The sequence below is a fragment of the Lagopus muta genome, chromosome 5, assembly GCF_023343835.1.
Source record: "Lagopus muta isolate bLagMut1 chromosome 5, bLagMut1 primary, whole genome shotgun sequence".
Lineage (NCBI taxonomy): Eukaryota > Metazoa > Chordata > Aves > Galliformes > Phasianidae > Lagopus > Lagopus muta.
In genome coordinates this window covers 6,428,478-6,449,503 of record NC_064437.1, presented here as the reverse complement: position 1 = coordinate 6,449,503, position 21,026 = coordinate 6,428,478, and the positions used below count along the sequence as shown (strand labels likewise).

General features: G+C 40.8%; 1 protein-coding gene across 10 annotated transcripts in view; it reads left to right on the top strand.

The window, feature by feature from the left end:
* Window positions 1-21,026, top strand: part of ELAVL4 (ELAV like RNA binding protein 4) — a 74,506-nt gene that overhangs the window by 31,874 nt on the left and 21,606 nt on the right. For all 10 annotated transcript variants that reach the window (XM_048945970.1, XM_048945972.1, XM_048945969.1 and 7 more), the window contains exon 2: window positions 1,873-2,113. In XM_048945970.1, coding sequence (XP_048801927.1) covers window positions 1,873-2,113 — 241 coding nt within the window. The remainder of the gene's footprint in view (window positions 1-1,872; window positions 2,114-21,026) is intronic.

Genomic DNA, 21,026 nt, shown 5'->3' with positions numbered 1-21,026 from the left:
TTTTACTTTAATGAGACTTATATGGTGTGTTTGTGTGTGCATATGAATAATATAAGCTTGCTGAGCTCGGTATATTATCTTCAGGATGGCAGGAGCCTGCATGGGCAGCGGGTTATTAGCAAAGCTTAGGATTGGAGCAAGAACCTGCTGTAAGGCTAGAGATGCAGAGATCAAAAGATTATCTTCCAGCTGGACATCTGAGCTAAACAGATTTAGTGGTATCTGAAGCACTTAGTGTGTGTGAGTAAATACATGTCAGAAATCGGATTGGGGAAGAGAGTATGGCCAATTCTGGGTAAGCAGACGGTCTGCAGTGCTGAACGTATGGCTGGGTGCTGCCTCACCCGAGGTGTCGGGGTTTGGGTGCGCGTGGCTGCCGAAGTGGGCAGTGGGGCTCTGAGGCTGCTGGCTGCCCCAAGGTTGGCACTTCTTTGGAACTGTTCTGCTTTGTGGCTGAAGGCCTTGCTGTTTAAGCATAATGTAGCAAGGTTTCCTTTTATTTGGAAATGGTCAAACCGCGTAATGTATTCTGGAGTCCAGTAATCAAAATCAGTAGTAATTTTAAAACTTGTTTCCATTGATGAAAACGAAGGATTATTTAATAAATGTAGCTTTAAATAAAGACACATGTATCAATGTAAAAACAAAAAATGCTGACCAGAACTTAAGCTAATTAGAGACTTAAGCACCTTGGTACAGTTAATTTTAGATCATACTTATCTGTTCTGGTGCCCCCCTCTCACCCAACTACAAGCCTAATTTGTCACAATACATACCTCCCTGGTTTCAAAAAAGAAAGCTAATTAAGTCATGAGTAATTATAATAATTACAGGATGAAATGAGCATGAGGCTCAGTGCTAGTAGCTCTCCTCCATGCCCTTCCTGTGGTGCAGCTTCCCATGGCTCCTGCTCACTCTGTCCTGCCCCAAACACGGGCACAGCAGGTCCCTGCAGAGCCTTGAAGCACCCAGGTTTGTTTTCATCCTTGTCTGTATAGCTCTGCTGCAGACTGCCTTCTCCAGTGTGTATCTTGCAGGTGGAGGGGCATGCAGGCAGCTGTGCCCACATGGTTGGGCACACTTGTGACAGCAGGGACATTGTTGCCTGTCTGTGTGAGCAAAATAGCTTCTTAGGTGGCACTTTGGAGAAGTCTTGGTGAAAAACTGGAGTTTCATGTTTCAAGTTAGAACCACTTGTTAAAATACCATTCTGCGCTGAATAAGCTTTATCTGATTAAACCTTTCCAGTAACTTATCTGAAGACCTTTGTATCTCTGAAGATTGCAGATCCAGGGCTTTATTATTTAAAGAGGCGTCAGTTCATTAGTGAAAATATAACTGGAGAATATAGGTCATCCCTGGAACCAGTAACTGGTATGTCTTGGGACAAAGTGCCTTTATTAACTAAAGACAGCCCGTATGTGCTTGGTTAATGTTGTTGTCATTGCACTTTGTGATACAGTTATTAAATAGGTAAAATATTTTACCTTTTCGTATAGAGCCATACACTTATTTCATCTGATTTAATGGAACTATAATTTTAATTATGATTATTACCTTAAATTATAATTAAATTTACGTGGTTTAAATATACATTTGTGAAAATGGCTGTGTGATGAAAGCAGAAATCAGCTTTGCATTAACTAAAAAGGATTTTTTTAAACTGCATCTTAGTGTATGCTCACAGCCAAAGACTAGCATGACCTACTTTGCAACAATAACAGAGGAATCAAGCCGGCTTCTTTTGTTGAAGTATCTAAATTGGCCGTGAATGCTACCTACTCATTCGTTTGTAAGTATCTTTTAAAAACAGCAGTTATATCTATGAAACTTAAGGTTTCTTCTCTTTTTCTTTTTTTTTTTTTAATTTAGATAATTAGCACCATGGAGCCTCAGGTGTCGAATGGCCCTACTTCCAATACAACCAATGGACCCTCCAGCAACAGTAGAAACTGCCCTTCCCCCATGCAGACGGGGGCTGCCACAGATGACAGCAAAACCAACCTCATAGTCAACTATTTACCCCAGAACATGACCCAGGAGGAATTCAGGAGTCTCTTTGGGAGCATTGGTGAAATAGAATCCTGCAAGCTCGTGAGAGACAAAATCACAGGTAAGCTCTTCAGCGTTGCTTTCCTGTACATCAGGGTCTGTTTACACTTAAGGTCAGCAAAACCTCAGTGCTCATATTGCAAGTGCTTAGAAATGCTGCAGGTATTATGGCAAGCTTCTTCTGACCTTTAAAACCTTCAAACCTTTAGTTTTCAGTTTTGTGTACTGGCTGTAGATTTACAGGTGAACCCTTGTTCTTCAGCTCACATACAGCTTTGGGGAGTGGGGCAGACACTACCAGTGTGCATGCGTTTAATTCTTCCTAGGCAGCTTCTTGCAGCAGAGCTCAGATGATGACATGGCTTTCCTCATCATTCTTCTATTTTTCCTGATGAATGTTGACTCAGTTATACAAATGCATCTGAATTGCTTGAGCCAACCAACAATTTATAACTCTGGCTTTCTTATGGACTTCATAGTACCTTCATCAAACTTCTGCACGTTAACATTTCAGAGCAACAGTGGTTATGTGTCCATTGCAGCCCCTTATCTCTAGCTTCCTGGAGCAGCAGTGGTGTGTAGTTAGGAGCTACTGCTCCAGTTCTCATTTGAACATTTGTGATTATTGGTTAATGAACGTTGTTCCCTAAAACACCATAGTTTGCAGTGACCTCTTTGTGGTAGCACCCGTTGATTGGTGCCTTCAGAACAAGGAAAGCTTCCAATTACAGATCTTACCTCATGGAAGACAGTGGTGTCTCCGCTTCTGCTAAAGAAGGTGTAGGTAGGTGCTGATGCACTTCACTTATTCTGCATCCTTGCTGCCACAACCAGAAATTCACTGATGGACAGAACAGCAGCAGGGTGAGCAGTGACATCATGTAGTTTGCTTTATAGGTTAGTTTTATAGGTTGTGTCTACTTGCACTGTAGGTGGTGAAGAGCTGAAACATCTCTGCTGATCAGCATGTCACCAGTGTTATGTTTAGCACCAAGTGCAGCAGACTTGGGAAGGAAAGGGTTCTAGCACAGGAGCAGTCCCTTCTCAAGTATGCGCTCTTGGCAGTTTGAGTGCGCATCATCTGGAAAGAGGCACTGTCAAAATGAGGAATTGAAAAGACAAGTCTTCATACCTACATCTGTAACAGCCTGGCAGCTGTTTTATTGGCAGCATTAGGGTTATCTGCTTAGTGCTTCTAAACATGCAATGTTTCTTCTTTATTTACTTCCTGACATACAGCAATGTTCTTGTTTAACGCAAGGCACATAATAAATGGCAGTAGCCCCAGGGCAGCTCAAGTCCTCAGAAGTGTAGTCCAGCAGAGCTTTCTGTTTGCACGTTGACCATGATGTATCTATTTCAATATATTTTCTGATTAGGGCACAGCTTCAGGGTATGGAAAAAAACAGATTGAAAAATCAAGTTGACTTCTATTTATTCTTCTTCTTTTTCAACTTAAAAACAGTTTGCTCATACTCTCCTTTCCAAAAATTGTCCATGCTGAGAGCTCAAGTTCTCTGCTTTTACGTGCCTGTCTGTCCCAATATGACGCTTGATTCCTACTACCAAACAAGCTTTGGCCCCAGGTATTTTTTCTTTTCAGTCTGAAAATGGTCTGGGAAAGAGAACTGCAAGTTACTTGAGTTACTCAAGACCCAAGTGAATTACTGACTCATCTACAAGTGTGCCTCGCTTGAATTTTGATTGTGGCAGGTCTTGTATTTTAGTAACTTTTTGCCTCCTGTATTCTTCATTGATGGGGATTTCCTTGAAACAGAATCTCAGAATTGTAGATATTATGTTGTTTTTGTAGAGAATTGGCAGCCTTTGTAAGGAGAGCTGTTACTTCATCTGCTTGTTATATTTCATCTCCAGGCTTTTGTCTCTGTATTTGAAGATGTGAGAAAATTGGTGATGTGATCTCACTGACATATTCTTGGGTAGCTTTTTACCTATATTTTTTCTTTAAAAAGCTTATTAAGAGTTAAAGTCAGTAACTTCATAGCAAATATTCCTTTTTATTTAAATATATGCTTTCTGGACACCATCCCTGTGTGTTGTAAGAGCCTCCATGTTTTAAAATGTGATGCAAGTAGAAATTAACCAAACGAAATTCAGGTAGGAAAAAAGCCACCAGGATTGTCCTGTAAAGCCTGGGCTGTTAATTTGTGAAAACAATCTAATCTGATCAGGTTTGAGACCTGTGATGATACAGCATCACTGCACTTCAGGATGTGATTTTCACCCTTGTGTTAATTCAGGGTTGCTAAAGCAGTAGGCTGTTAAGGAGTAACTGACTTCCCAGGGGGTTTCTGCTGCGTTTCCATATTAAAAATCGCTGTAGATTTATTTGACAGTGAAGCTGTACTGTAGAAAAAATATTAAATTCTTAAGCTGCTTGCGCTGAGCTCGTGAAGGTCTGAAACAATTAGTTTGGGTTTGTCTGCTTTTGAATTTTTCATTGTTTGTTCAGAACTTTATCTTAAATCTCAGCTAAATGTATGCTGGTAAACAAATGTTAAAATATTTCTTTAGAGGCATGGAAAAGGTCACAGACCAAATCATGTTAAGTAGCTAGTCTGGAGAAACCATGTTATAAAGTCTTCAACATATTTCTGAGGTTAGACTGAACATTTTTGCGTGAACCAATGAAATCCTGTGCTCCCTATCCCATTAAAGCAGGTGCACAGATACTGTGAAAAAATGTTTAGATTCTCAAAAGGCTTTTTCTTTTTTTCAGGGAGTTAAAGCTAACCAAAGTCTGTTAAAGTATCCCTTTGAGAGAATTTGTGGTCTGAGCTGTTTTATTTTAAGTGGATTAAAGAGTACGTGTCAGCAATCATCATCTGGTCTGAGGCTTTTTGCAGGTCTTTTAGAGCAGCACTAGATTTTCTTAAGGAAATTGATTCGTGATGTTACCCCTCGTTTTGGAAAGACACATGTTTAAACAACCATGTTCCCTTACTAAAAAATATATGCTAATTTGGTAGTACACCGTGCTGAGTTGAATAGGGATGACAGCTTCTAAGACAGCCTTTAATTTGGTATTCAAAACCAAAATTGTAAACTTGGGTTTTGTTTGGTAGCTTTGCAGAACAGGCAGGATATACAGTAGCATTTTTAAAAGATGCTAATGACTTGAAAGAGGAGATGGAAGTCAGGCATAAATTTTAATTATGGGGGAGGGGCTGCGATAGGAAAATGCTTTTTCCACTGCAGAGATTTTAAGGGAGCGAGACAAGGAAAAACAGACTGAAGATAGTTGCCTTCATTTGGCTGGGATGTTTAATAAAAGCAGAACTTGTGGTTGTAAAGTGTGCTTATTAAATTCTTCATTTACACTACCTAATTAATTCTAGCATTTTAAATTAACAGTGAAACTGGTCCCTGCTGTACCATTTCATAGCTACAGCATATTTCGTCCAACAACCCAGTTGTTCAGGTTTAATCAGCTGCTTTCCAAAAATGAGGAGAAGGAATTTGAGTTTGAAAAAAAAAAAAAAAAAAACCACAAATGGCATAAACATTTTAGTACAGCTTTAGATGAAAGGAGATAACTTTATGGAGAAGCACTGTAGTTTTTGGATGGATATGAGGCTCTGTGCTTAAAGTGATGTTAAACTGCATGTTTTTGCAGATGCACTTCATTTCTTCTTTTGTTCCAAGGAAGCTAGCAGTGAATCTCTGACTTAAGCTGGGGAAGGGAATGGCTTGAGTTCATCAGCATTTATTTTCTCAGATTTTCCTGACCTTCTGTCCCATCCTTGGAGGTAAAAGATTAACTCAGTGTAGTGACTATAAGAACTACCGTGAGCACTGCTAGCCAACCACGTCCTTGTTGTCTTTGTTTGTGGGTGGGAGAAGATGCTTGTTAAGAATGGTATTTGATTTTCTTTTTTTACTTGATCTGAGCTCTTCTGAATTACATTTTTTTTTCTCTGTATTCTACAGAGCAATTCATATCACCTGATCTTCAAATGAACAGTATCTAAAATCCTCAGATCTCACTCTTTTCATACCTTACGATGATTCAGGCACACTGTAAAGCAGAATATTTATTGATACTGGATTTCTGTGCATCACTTAACATATGACAAGAGTTTGCATATTCCTGCTTGTGGTGCAATTTTATGTTCTTTGCATGCGTAATCAAGGAACTTCATTGCTCCTATCCCCAAAAAGCATTTGTTTTTAATTGTTCCTTTTGAATTCCTTCTTGATTATACAGTTTCATGTGTTTTATTTTAATTTCAAGTATGACAGAACTGATATAGACCAGGATTCAGATTGCATTTCACAAATAATCATGGCATTGTAAATATAAATATTGATGATTCAGAGACAGAATGAAGAAATGGGTGACTCAAATTGGTATCATCTGTGTTAGAACATGTTAGGAGAGAACTACTAACTTGTCTAGCAGTGGATTGTCCAGCCAGCAGCTAAAAGCTACAAAATGGCAGAATCACAAATTATACAGTATTATGAGACAGGCACAGTCTTCCATGTGAGCAGTGTTCACAATGTCAGCTTACTTCTACAGGCACCAGTAAATTGAGCCTGCAGTGGTGTGGATACTCTGGCAGTACTCTCAGCACACCAGTGTGAACCTGCTCTGCTCCAGAACCCTGTGAGGGGTGAAGCTGGTATCTTTCATCTCTGCACTAGTTGTTTTTTTTCTTTTTTTCAAGCTCCCTGTATAAGAAACAGCTTACAAACAGGTACCAGGATGTGCTGCTATAAAACGAAAGGCGCGCATGTAATTTAACCGGGGCTAGATGGTGAATGGTGCTGAACTGCTGGTTCTGTCTGGGATGCTTTGTGCTGAGGTTTCTTATCTGGCACTTCGTGAAATCTAGGACTTAAATTTTTTTTTTTAAAGCAGTTCTAATTCTCACATCCAGGACCAATGACTTTCTGAGAGCCTTGCATGGAAAATGGTCTGTGTCCTCAGGAGAAGCCATTAATTGGTGCTGCAAGAGGTGACAGTGACCCTAGGAGGCAAGAGGGAAGAAAGCCAGGTATCATCGTGTTGCCTAATAGTAAGACTCTCCAGAAGGGAAGTTTTTGAGTCTGACAGTGTGTGCAAAAGCAAGAAGACAGTACTTAAGCATAGTAAGCCAGCCTCTTCAGGTATTGGCCCACTGCTTGGAGCAAGTTTTATTTCAGTGGGAGATTGTGCTCCCTGACAGAGTAGGTAAGGGGGAAGTCACAGTATCCATCTTGGGGTCAGGAGCAAACTTGAAAAGCTTGAAAACCAAGTCCATAATGAAAGATGCAAAGCAGAAGCAAGACTACTAGTTGTATTTCTCTTTAGGAAAGAGACCTTTATGTAATACAGTTCGTGACAGTAGATGACAGTTGGGTGGTGTACTCTGAACTGGAAAGGCACAGCTTGGAAGTTGCTGAGATATTAAAACTGTGCTGGTTTTTTGTTAACATGGGGTGAAATACCTGTTTATTTTAAAATAAATTGCTGAATCACTTATGTTTAGGAGCTGTAGGAACTTCATGTACAAAGACAACCAGTGCTTTATATATGTTTGCTGTAGCAGTTTTGTAAAAGGGCATACAGAAAATCTTTCCTGCTGGGAAGAAGAAAATAGCTATATGGCCCATATGCAGATAAGAATAGCTCGCTGTGAAACAGCCTGCTCTGGGCATCAACTGCTTCTACATCAGATGTCCTGTTCGGTGATTGTGCTTGGGAAGTTCATCCCATTTTGAGATGTTACCGGTTCCAGCAGTTTTTGCCCATTCAAAATACATTAAATAGAGAGGATTACAAAATGTAGGGATTAGATTGATAAGATTTATAAAAACGTTTAGGAAGTATGTAAACTCATGCCTCATGGCATAAAGCCTACCTAATAACAGGGTTTAGGAGAAAAATACCTTGTAGAGGTAGTTTATTCCCTTGTTGACTTGGAAGGATATTGTGGTAATTCTCTGTGAAGCAGTGATAACCAGTCACTGATCTCTGATTACTTATTTGGTATAGATCTTGTCAGATCAGCTTGACAGCGACTGCTTTGTTCCAGTGGTAGATGAGAATTTGCAGTCCTTCAGAATAGAAGAACACTGTGTATTGTGGCATTCACCATTTGCAAAGTGAATACAATTCTGGGATTTAACTTGCATTTAGTGGGCAACATTTAGTAACCCAAATGAGGGAGGATGAAAAAAAATTGTAAACAGTAGTATTTTACTTCCTTCCATTTCACTTCTTTAAAAATAAAGGGCTAAATACTTGCTGAAATGAAGTAGGGGAGATAGATGAACGTGCAGCAGAGTTAGTACCCTACTGGAGTTCTTTTAACTGGAAAATAATGTCAAATTTGCTGAATTACCTTCAGTTGTTCAGGAAGTGATTTGAGATTGGCCTTGCTATGTTTCAGTAGGTATGGAGGAGATGTACATCAGAGGTGAGTCCATGGTCAAAATGCAGTGTGGAAAGAGTGGTCAGAACAGCATAGCTGAAAGTCAGGTCCTCATGAAAACAGAACTCTTGCAGTGTGTTCTGGAAAAAGGGACTTTCCATCTTTCCATAAATCAGATGGGATGGAATACAGAGCATGCTTTAACTTTTGGCTATAATTGTCTTTGTAACATCTGTTGCACACAGAAGGTAAAATACTGGAAGACCTAAAAAGCAGGCATGTCAGAGTTCTTTAAACCCAAAATCCATATTATAACTATATGGTTCTGAGTGCTATTAAAGGCTTAATAAAATAACTAGGTCACCAAATTAAAATCAATTTATTTTTGTAGCTTCTGATTTCTTCAAGTATATTCTCTGCTGGAGAGGAGATAAGTAACACTGAAATAAAGTTTTAGCCTATTCTAAAGGCTGAGGATTCAAGACAATTCCCAAATATTGATCAGCTAAATGAGTATTTGCATTAAGTGTGTGAACTAAATTCATCAGTGCTGTATGGGAAGGAACACAGAAGTAATGATGACCATCTTGGCAGGTTTCTAAAAATGTATTTGGCTTGAGTTGATGTCTCTTCTGAACATGGGATAATGACCAAATTTGCATCTGTCACTTTCTTTATCACCTCTGCAGTTATCTGGAGCGTGTTCTGCACAGGTGAACAAAAGAATTTTCATTTCTTGATTATTTGGGGAGAAGTAGTTTAAGTGTAGAGGCAAATAGGCAGAGAGGAAGAAGGCTTGACCCTTGAGCTGAGAACAACCTTTCTAATTAACTGAAGTAAAGTATTAAGTGTGAAGGTTGGTGGCTCTGCCTGTGGCAGGGGGGTTGGAGACTCAAGATCCTTGAGGTGCCTTCCAACCTGGGCCATTCTGTGATTAAACAGTCTGAATACTGGGACAGTTTTCAAGTGTCAGATGCCTTCAATGCGTGCTTTAGTTTACTCTGTAGTTCTCTTTGTTTTGAGTAAATAACACCTTCCTGTCAAGTCTAATAAGTTACAAGTACTGTTTCCTGTAGAGCACTGGCGTATTTACTTCTGGAACTGTGACCTCTTGATAGAAGGCTATTGGTAAGGCATTTCCATGCATCTGCTGCCCTTCTTGTCTAAGGCTTCTTTTGCCCTTCACATGCATGAAGATGTTCCATCTACCATGAAACAGGTGAAGTGGGTCGATTGGTGAAATCCTCTGTTAGGTGACTATCTGTCCTTGGCTCCAGTGTTTTGCTTTCCCTTTTTTAAACCATAGTGCCTTTTAATGTACAAGGTCTGTGCTTCAGCACTTGTCCAGTTTTCCAGTATTTAGCTTCTTTGTTTCTTTCTTTATAGCACAAGGAAGACGAGGATAAAAGGGAGAAAAGGAATAAACTCCAATGAAGCACTGGGAGATGGGCAAGCAGTGTCTGTTAATGCTGTGCCATCTTCCAGCTGAGCTGGAAGTTATTGCTGCCTGTTAAGGCAGCAATAAGCAGTGCACCAAGAGATACTTCACCTTCCAGGGCTCCAAGGTTGATTTTCCAAGCACTCATCCATTGTGTGCTGCTCAAGATCTTCTGCATTTCAGCCATGCCGTGCTGCAGCAGTTAACCCCTGCTCATCTGTCCAGCTCTCTCCTTAGACAGTTTGTCCAAGGACAGAAGTGACCTGTGCAAAACCACTCTAAATAGTTCTGCAACTGCCCTAGCTCCTGCTTTCTTTTCACAAGACTCTGCTTTTTACACTGTGGTAGGAGTTTCTTCTTGGCTATAAGATTGTGTCTTACAAATTGTGATCAGGATGATTTGACCTGCCTGCAGTAGCTTTCTCAGACTCCATGAGCTAGGAAGTTCTTGCCCCTTCTGTTACAGGCCTGATCCATCATTACTTTTTCTAGAGTGCAGATGCTTCTCCCTACAGCCAAAAGAGTACTGCAAGTTTTCCTTCAGTTCAGCTACTGGAAATAGTCACCTTGAGACCTTCAAATCCAGATTGGGATCTGCTGCCCATGGAAGTATACATATTGAGCACTCCCCTCTTTTTCCTCTCTGTTGCTGCTATCCGAGTTGTGCATCAGACTGCCTCTTCAGACCCTGGTCCGTTCTAAATCCTGTCCCTCAGATCTCTGCTTTTGGAGTCATTCTGATACATCTAACTTGTGTGAGGACCCATTTATGTGATCAAGTCAGCCTGTTTCCCAGCTGTGTCTCAAGTGAGTGACCCTCTGCAGAGGGTAGCACTTCTTCAGGGACAGCTATTAAACAAAGGCTTTGCTGGACTTTAAATCCTTGTGTTTTGCTTTCAGAAAATTTCAGAGGTTCAAACTCCAGTGTTTCAAAATCTAAGGTATTGGACTTAAGAGGGTCATTTTGTAATCAAACAGTCATTATATTGAAGAGTAGATGGGAGGAGGATTTACTAGTTTTCTACACTGCATATCATTAATGCTCCTTATCTATTCTGTACTCGCTCTTAGAGAACAGTTTTACTTGCTAGCTGAAATTGCATGTCCAGTAACCTTTGTATGCAGCTCAACAGCAGTTACATGATTATAGTAATCTGTTAGCTATTGGAAGCTGTTCTGATGCTCAGCCTCTGGCAGCAAATGGGCATTTCTGAGCTTCGGCTCATGATTCGTATCCTTTCCTGGAGCAGTCATTGGTAAGAGAGTTGCAACCTCTGACTTCCTATACAGTGGATTGTACAGGATGGGTCTTGTTTAGATCCTCTGTATCTCTGTTTAGACTCTGAGCTTTGTTTCAGGTTTGACTCGTTTCCCGTCTGTGATGCCAATCTTAGGGCCCCTTTCTTCCCTGTGAGATTTTTTTCCTCTAAAAATGTAGAGGAAGGAGAGAAAGAAACTTCATGTCAGTGAATTCTAGATAGGGCTCTGGGCAGCCTGACCTAGCTGTGGGTGTCCCTGCTCATTCTAGGAGAGTTGGACTAGATGACCTATAAAGGTCCCTTCCAACTTGAGCAATTCCATGATTTTAAGTCCAGGTCTATTTCTCTGACTCTGCTCACCAGCTCTGTTTTGGCTGACTCACTGCTTTGGTTTGTTGAATGTGTTCTCCTTGAGCAGGATCTGTCACTGACTTTGCAGGTGTTGCTGCTTGTTTCCCTGGGGAATTTCAGTGCAAGTTACTGACTTGCAGGTGCTGCTGAAGACAGGATATTGGACTAGGCAGAGTGCTGCTCTGACCCAGTACTGCTGTTCTTATGGCTTTCATAGCATCTGTTTAATCAGTGGAATATATCTGCTTGAGGAGAAAACTGGACTCATTATTTTTATTCACAGGAGCCTGGAATATTTTTCAATTAGTTGGTTTTTAAAACGGTGTTGAAACAACAGATGGGTGAAAAACTGCACTGTGTTCACCTGCAAGCAAATAAATGGCAGCATCCTCAGTATGATTAATTGTTGCTGCACTGGAGGGGATGCTGTTTGTGTGGTAGGAGGTACAATGTCCTTGCTGCCCTATACAGGTAGTCTATTCTCACATGTGTTTTTAAAGCATCTGAATTTACATCCACAGGCTTCTTCCTGCTTACAGCATCCTAGGACCCAAAAATGAGGCCGTCTTCCTTAAGATGCTGCTGGTTAGATGGAGGGGGTGTTTTCAGTTTCCCTGGTAGGTAGGGCATGGTAAGATAGGACATGTAACAAGGAAGAAGTATTTTCCAGCAATTCCTTTTTTAGACTCCTCTGTTCTCCTACGTACTGTATCTGTGTCATTTTCATTTACCCATGCATCTCTCCCCCCATTTTGTTTTCTTCTTTCTTGTTCTGCAAACTTCATTCTTAAACAAAACAACTCCAGACCTTATGAACAGCAGCTTGGGAGCCAGACTGGCTGGTAGGTCCTTTGCCCTGGTACTTTGTACTGCACTCGAATAGCTGCTTTGTTACCTTGATTTTTCTTTTGTAAAGCTGTGGTATCTTCCTGCTCCAGGTGAGCTACTCGGCCATCTGGAAACAGAAGGAAGGAGAAATTATGTGTAAATTGACTGCTCCTTGTGTCCTGTCCCTTCCACTGCTTACACACCTACATGCTTAATATTGTGGAAAGTAGTGTCTCCTTACTGAACTCATCTACCAAAATCTGTACCATGTTCTGTGGTGATCACCATGCCAGAACTGCTTGTGATTGTGACTTCTGCACGTGGTGTATCTAGAGCCATGCATGTAGCATTGAAGAACGTACTGGTAGACTGTGTCACCCTTAAAAAGGCTTGTTTTTCAATCTGGAGAAAAAAATCAAATGAGGAGCGTATTACTTCTGATAGCCTTGAAAATAGTATGTGGAAACGTGCTGCAGACCGGGGAGGGAAAGGAAGCAATTACTGAGAACTGGTTTCCTTTTCAGTGAAATTATCAATAAGTTTGAGTGCTAGAACTGGTTAGTAATGCACACAACAGTTCTAATGCTTTCAGATTTAAGCAGCTTTCATTAGCTCTGTAATATCTGAGAAATATAACAGACATTGGGAATACCCTTTTAAAAAAAATCCTCTTGTTAGCAGTTCTTGAAAGTTCGATGTTGAAGCTAAAGCAAATTTAATTAGGCTCGATACAGTCAAATACTTACAGGCAGCAGAATTTTATAGGTAGTACAGTTTGGAATATGATCGAGTGATTTTTACTTTTCTCGGCGTCTTCCCAGATGCTATGTAAAGTAATCTCAGTAAATCTAATACTGCAGATTAACCTTTGGAGTTGGTAGGTTGCAGCTTTTATTTGTTTTCACTGATCAGATCAAAAATGCTGCAGACAGGTTTTGTTGCTAATATTAAATTTTGTGTTCTGGCCTGTAATAAATGACTGTTCTCTGTGCATTGGAAAGACTGGCTAGTAGAGCTCAAAGAGTTTAATTAGCAGGCTGCTTGAGACAGAATAAGCATTCTGAGTCATTGTTCGGAATTGCTGTGAGATTTCTTAGTCTTGTGGTGGCTTTTGGATTTTTGTTGTCTGACAGCCTGTTTAGTACAAAACCCTAAATACTGCTAAATTAAATCATTTAATGACAGAAGTACCAAGGCTTTTTGAATTTGCGGCCAACCACGTTTCATATAGCTGCTGTTTTACGTCCTACGTAATTTGCGAAGCATATTCCCTTTTCTCCAGCTTTATGTGCCTCTGCCATTTCCTTTCAAGTGTTACTGCTGCTGTTTCCACACAAAGTGCTTCCAGGCTTGAAGATTCACTGGATTTTCATACTTCAGCTGTGCCTTTCCTGATTTTTCAGTTATGTAGTTCCTCTGTGGGAGAGCATTTTCTTAATCTTGTAACAAACATCTCCTATAAACTCAGCTCTGCTGTATTTCATTAAGGCAGAGTTTTCTTTTCTCTGTGCTGGTGATGTTCTGATCCAGCGGGGAAGCTGGAGCCCAGTGAGTAGTTGGGCTCTACCATGGCTCTGCTTTTCTTCTCCTCCTCATCCCTCCACTCTCCTTCTACAACAGCATGCTTTCACAAACATAATCTCTGGATGTCTGCCATCTTATAAAAAGCTGAAGGTTTGGTGTACTTGCACCAAATCTGTGTGAAGCGTGATGGGATCACAGTATTCAGAAGTCACTGTCACTTTGCTTGAAGCCTGACCTAAATCAAATTAGTCTGCCTTCCATTTCTGTTCCCTCGTTAAGTATTATGTTTGAGTTGCTCTCTGCTCTAAAATTTTGAGATAGCAGTTTCTGGAATAGAATGCAGGAGAGGAAGGTGCCCTTGCTGTCAGTGATGTACCTTGCTGGATCTCACTGTTGGGGTACTTTTTCTGTTGGGTTTTAGATCATGTAGTTTACCCTTCTTAATTTCACCCTTTGTGTAACACTGAGTAACACGCTTCAAATATATTTCTTCAGTATTTACATGTTTGAAGTATCTTAGGCTTTTGGTTCTCCTTTTAGTCTCCATTAAGCCAAGGGGTAGCATGTTCTTTTAACATTGTACATTCCTAATCTTGTATCCTAAGTCATTTCAAGCCCTAAGTCATGCTTGATTTAAAACCGTGCTGATCATTGACATTTGTCTTCAGTTTGTTGCTCTCCTTCTTGCATCTTCAGTGCATACATTTGTTGTTATAGTTGAAGGTAGCTGCTTGTTTTTTTTATACACTGCTCTTCCAGCAATGTTGTATTCCCTCTGCATGATGTGACAGCAGCCTATTTTGGCTGTGGAAGGCTTCCTGCCACACATGACACGTTTCTGTCTAATTCAGTGACTCCTTTAATTGCTATTGCAAATTTCTTTCCACATGGCTGCTTCCCACTTTCTGCATTGGTTTGTTTTTCACTTCTCTGCGGTCTGTTTTCGCTGCTTCTTATTGAATATTGTTATAATTTAGCCTGTTATGTTTCTGTATTGTGTTTTCTTGTGTTCAATTTGTCCCTTCTTCAGCATTGAATGTACTGCTTAAGATAGATAAGTCATGGCTGCTTCTTTTCTATTCATGCCTGTCTCCCGAACAGTGGATTTTTGTAGTACAGTCCCAGTTCTGTTCAGGGACAAAGCAGGGAGGAGTGCAGCCTTACTCTTCTCAGAACAGCTGCTAATTCAGGGGCTGTGTGGTTCCTTTAGGGAAGGGGGAAAAGATTGAAAAAGCAAAGTAGGAGATGTCAACTAGGGGAGGGGAAATCCTAATATTTGTTCAGAAATTGAACTGTTTGTCCTGTGTATGACGGGAGCAGTGCTTTCTGAAGACAGACTTGATCACAGCATCCAGCAGTATGTATGCACCCATGCTGAAAATGAATTCTTGCATTTGAAGGAAGCTGATAAAAGCAGCAAAGAAAAATTATATATATATCACAAGAGAAAGTAGGCAAGATATTCTGCAGCATGTGGAATGTGTGTGTTGTTTACAGGATTCTCCAGCCCAGCACAACACACAAAAGCACTGTGGTCCAATAATAAGGTTACTGTCTTGCAAGGGATGGGGGGAAGGGGGAATACAGCTTTAGTTTCCTGCTCTGATAATGTTATGCCATCCAAGTTCACCCTGGAAATTGCAATGCCTTTCAGTTTTTCTTCCTCCAAAATAAGAATCAAAGTACTTTCTTGAAAGTGTGTTTGCATGGAAAGGTGTGTTGCAGAGATAAAGCACTTCCATGGTATGGGTAATGGGAAGGCTCCAGCCAAGTCAGCAGCATCTGTCTCAAACTGACACTTAAGCTTTGCATGCAGATTAGTCCATGTCCTCAAGTACAGTAATTACACAGCTGACTTTGTTAGGGCTCTGTATAGCATGCAGGTAAGAGCAAAGTTGTCTTTTGCATGAGATGCAGAACATCTGAAATGCTGGAAGGCTTTAAAAAGACTCTAAAGCACTATATGCAAGAGTAAGCATGTTTTATAGTACTGTTGTGGTCACATTTAAAAAGGAGTGATTGCATGGTTTTGAACATCTTCCTGAAATTTCTGTGAGAGCCTGGTTTTTGGAAGGATCTAGTGGTGCCTGGATGGTAGTGGGCTCTGCCTAGCACCCTTGATTTTGTGTTGTTCTGCTTTCTGAGGGAAAGCAGCTGCTGTCAGTTGGCATTTCACTTCTATAAGAACTGTTACTGCTTCAGCATCTCTGAAAATCAAGGCATTAAATAATGTCTTGTATTAAGGGATTTGTCAAAATTGCAAAGAAGGACAAAACGGATCCTCTTTTAATCTCCTCTGGCATTGCCTGGTGAAACCAAGTTCTCACTTCAGGCAGGTTTTGGCTGAATGACCTTGTTTTCTGCTGTGGGCTTTCGGTTTTTGAGTCTCTCATTTGAGGTGACTATTCTGGGCCAGGTGGCTTTCCTCATGGCAACATTGAGATCAGAGATCACAGATACCTCACTAACAGTAATGGTTTGATTGTTTTAGCTACATTTGTAGCATTGGCTTCACATTTTTGGGCCATGTTTTTTTTTTTTTCCTTTCCCCTTTTATTCTTAGAGGCTTGTTGTCATGGTATCTGGCACTTCCCATTCAGATATTAAAATTGAGTGAGTGGTGTCTGTATGTCTGATTCGTTTTCCCTTTTATCCTCTCCCTGAGGGAGTGCTTTACGTGGGATGCAGCTCGCTGTTGGCAAGGGCTTCCTTTTGGGGATTCTCAGTTATCCAGTGCTGTGCCTGCAGAGTGGGACTGGGGTGGAGAACACCCTTCCACTTGGGCTGGGGGCATTGAGTCCTCAGTGCTGAGATCATATTGGGAGTCCATTGCATAAGCAATTGCCCACAGAAGATCGTTGTCTCCCGTGCAAATAAGCTCTCATCCAGGTCTCTCTGACATTCCTACTGCTGCCTCAGTCCTGGCATTTCCTCCCACCTACAGGGAGAGCTCAGCCTTTGCTGTTTGGGAATCAGGGCTTCGGTGTTTTAAGGGAAGAATTTGCTGAGGGATCTTCTTCCTGAGCAGGGTTTGTGTCAGCATGTACACTTCCACAGGTGTCTTAGCTTGATCTAGCTGCCTTCTGCCTGTGGAGCAGGACGATTTTTTGCTGAGACTTGGGTTTAATTTTGCTTATCTATTCACTCCAGAAGTTCCAGAGATCGTTTTTGGGGGCATCTGCTAAAAGTGTTTCCCTGTGTGAGGCTAAATCCTGCCTTTCTCCTCTGGTAGGACCTCAGCAGATGCATCTTCCGCTGCTATTCGAATCTTGCCAGTAATGGTTTCAACTAAGAGCTAGCAGTGCTCCTCAGTTGTAGGTGTACTGTAGCATCAAACCCATCTGAGGTTCTAGGCTGGGCTATATTTAAACACAGCTAGCTTGTTATTCTTGAGAAGCATCTTTTGAGAAGAGCTAGTAAGGGTATCCATTATACATTAATTTGACAGAGTTCCCAGACAAAGCTTCCTGCAAAAGTGGAGGAATAAAAAAGCTATTCTCATCTGTCTCTCTCATTTTTTTTTTTTTAAGGCTACATATTTTTCCCGTAAGTTTGGCAGTAGTGGAAGTCCTGTTGTGGTGGAAGATGATTTCTCACTCCTAATGGGCAACATTTCTTGAATATATCTTAGTCTGTACAAATATGTAGCATCTGTGTGAGTAGTACAGTGGTACTGTAGGCTAGATGGATTCTGTGAGAGCTGTGCTAAGCACAGAGCATGCTAGCTACCTTTGTAGTTGTTACAGCAAGTTGTGACGGCCTTGGTTTAATTGTTTGGGCTGAGGAGGAATATGTGCTCGAGCTGCTTCCCTCCCATTTGCCTTCTGTAACTGCAGAGTGCATTGCTGGGGTGAGAGCAGGTTTTCATTCTTGATGAAGTAGTATGGGATGAGTAAAACCAGTGGTGCTATTGTAGAAAAGCTTCAGTCCTATGCTCGGATATCATTTTCCTTTAGTCAGAATGTTCTGTACGTATTTCATCTCCTTTTTCTAGGTAAACAGCATTTTGTTGATGTTACAGAAACTTCATACAAAAATAAAAATACAGACAGCTCACTTGACCTTCTTTGTACATTCTGAATGCATCATCTCAGTGGCATTTATGTAACCTTCTCCAAAAGCCTCTACTTCATATGGCTTTTCATACAAGTTGCAGCCGTTCTTTGTCCTTCCAGGAAAGCATTTAAAACACTCCTGAGATGGATTGGAGGCTTACAAGGTTGTGCTCTGAAAGAAGGCTACCAGGAGCAGAACCTTGAGCATCAAATCTCTTCTGAGGCTGTCATTTAGAAGATGTAGAAAACAGTAACTCTTTTATCCAGCAAGCAGAAGTGATGAGCATATTCTCTTGCTACTGTTGATAGCACTTTTGGGAGTGTATCCAATGAATGGGGATTGTTGGTCAGGTCCAAAAGTACACAGGTGGATGTGTCTAAGTCACATGTGGGCAGCTGTTGCCGAGTTCAGCTTTTTCAGTAGACACATTCAACCTAGCCATGCTTTCTTCCCTAAATGTTGGCTGAGGTATAAGTGGTTGAAAATTGGAGCCAGGAGCCTTAGAGAATTTGCGGTAAGCATTGTTCTTTCCTTTGGTCCTAAACCCAGAGTGACTGAAGGCTGTTACAGTCTGACGGCTTCTGCCTGGCTAATGCGAGATGAGCTGTCAGACTTGGCCTAGTTCTGGAGGAAGATATCATGTCACAGAGGCATCGGCACTTGCTGCTGTGCGTGTTATGGCTGTCAGGCGGGCAGCTTTAATTAGGTATTACATTTGGGCAAGAGGCAAAAAAACAACAGCTTAAAGAAGTTAGCATTGTTGCTCTCCTGTTCTCCGCTGTTTTCATGAGTAATTCTTTGTAGTGGAGACCATAGATTTTAATACTTCTCCGTAATCCAGAGAACAGACATTACTGGGGGGAGATGGAAATCTGTACTTCAGATGCTGATGTGTTGTTAAGTTTCACCTTGATCTCGGGCACGGATTGGTCTCTGTTAGCCTTTTGATTGAAAGAGCGTTTCAATCCTGGCTCTTTTCATGGTGTTTCTCTACCATCTCCAAGGCACTGGTATTCAACATGAAACGCAGCACCATGCCCAGGTCTGGTGAACGGCAATTAACCATGCAACTAAATTGGATTATAGCAACTATTTTTTTTTTTTTTTCCCTAGTCAAATGTGTGGGTTTTATACTACAAAGAATCATTGTAACCCTATTGGCAGCATTGCAGGCTTGACATGTGGTTGATTATCTCCATATTTCTGAGTCTTTTGCTTCCCTTGCAAATTTGTGCTTGGGAAATAACGCTGAGAGTTGTGCTTTGCAGGGCTGTGATCTTGGGTGTGTGCTGTCTGAAGGTATATAGTCCAAGGCTACTTGGAATGCTTTGGGGAGCTTTAGTTGCGCTGTACCTGAGTTCTGTCATCTTAGTTCATTTCCTCTAATCCTGTCCTTCTGCTGTTTGCAACATTCTGAAGCCAGGAGTTTGTTTTTTTTCTACTTGTCAACAAAAATGTTTTAACAGTTCAAGGCCAAGATCTGTTTACAGAGAGAGATGGACAGGAAAGCATCTTTCTGTTGACTTCTTATTCACAACTCCTTGTTTGAAATGTCAGCTGATATTTTTTTAATTCATCTAATGTGTACCATGTTAATTTTTAGTCAGTTAATAGGCAGTAACAAATCAAGTGCTTTATAGAAGACTGAGTCTATCAGTTGACACTACTGATGCTACTAAATTGACATTCTTAAAATTTATAAGTCCAACTTGTAATCCCATCAAGAGGGATGTCAGTTCAGTTTGACAGAATCTATTTTTCATAGAGCTAATTTGATTGACACTGATTATATTACCCTTCACTAATTCTTTATTATTAGAGTCCAGTATCAAATGTTCTGTAAGTTTGCCTTGCTTGGCACTAGGCTGATGGACCTGTAATTACTTGGGTCAACCAGTCCAACCTCTTTCTATTTCAGTGCAGAATTCTTTCCTTTAAGCTCCTGGAATTTGCTTAGTGCTCTAAGAATTACTGAAAATAACGAGTCATTTGCCTCTTATTTTTTGAGGGCTATTCTGTGCAAGTAGCACAGTCACCTCATTTAAACATGAACAATGCTAGGAGCAGCTGCTTTATGTCCACCTGAGTTGCTGGTTGCACTTCATGCTGCTTCTTTAGGTGTATATAACACATCTGCTCTCTGCCCCATTGCTATTAAGATCCACTAATGAGTCAGTGCTAATTTGAAGGTCTGTTTTCACCCTGTAGTTTCGTAGTTCTTTTTTTTTAAAAGAGGGTTATTCTGAACTTTCCTTGCCAGGAGTTTCTTTGGGCTCTTTATTTACCTCAATTTCCGCTGGCATTTCTGTTGTAACTTACGTTGCCATCTGTTTCCCCTTTATCTCTTCAAGTGCAAATATGGCATTGGCTCAAGCAGACTACGTCGTAGAGGAAGGCAAGTACAGGCCTTGAAAGCCTTGGTATGGCTTTCTTTCTTTCTTTAATAGTTGCAGATTTGAGGGCATGTGGTTGAATGTTCTGAACAGGTTATATTTATTTTTCCACCTTCATCTGATTTCATTGTGATCTCAGTGGCTTCCAGCTCTGAAATGAAGCCTTCTGAAATAGCGAGTATTTACACTGCAGGCTTGGACTTGGCTTTGTGTTTGGGTTTTTTGACTGTTTTCAGGCAGTGAAATCTGGATCGCTTCTAGCACTAACTGGACCCATTTGTTACCTCATCACAGGAGGTCTGCTACTTTCTACAAGTTTCACAAGTAATGAAAGAGGAGTGGGAATAGCGCTGCAGAAAGGTGGTGATTTAGGATCGTTAAGTATCTCTTGCGTACCCTACTGAATCACAGCATGCAGTGACCTATTAGATTCCAAATCACAGAAAATATTTACTATTTACGGTGCTGTTCCTGGGAAGTGTAGCATGGGAATGAACTTCAGTGTCTGTGTGGCATCCCACTGAGAGGTCCAGCTGCTTGCTTTGTGGTGCCAGATTGCGTCCTAAGAAATGTTGCCCTTTTAGAGTACATACAATAGGAATATGTGATGGAGATGGATAATAGCCTAAGTTCTCACTTCCATATTCTAGAATATGGAGAAGAAATAAAATTCTTTTCCAGTAACAATTTTTAGTTATTCATTTTTGGAATCTATTTTGTCTGACATAAGGTGTGTTGCTCCTGA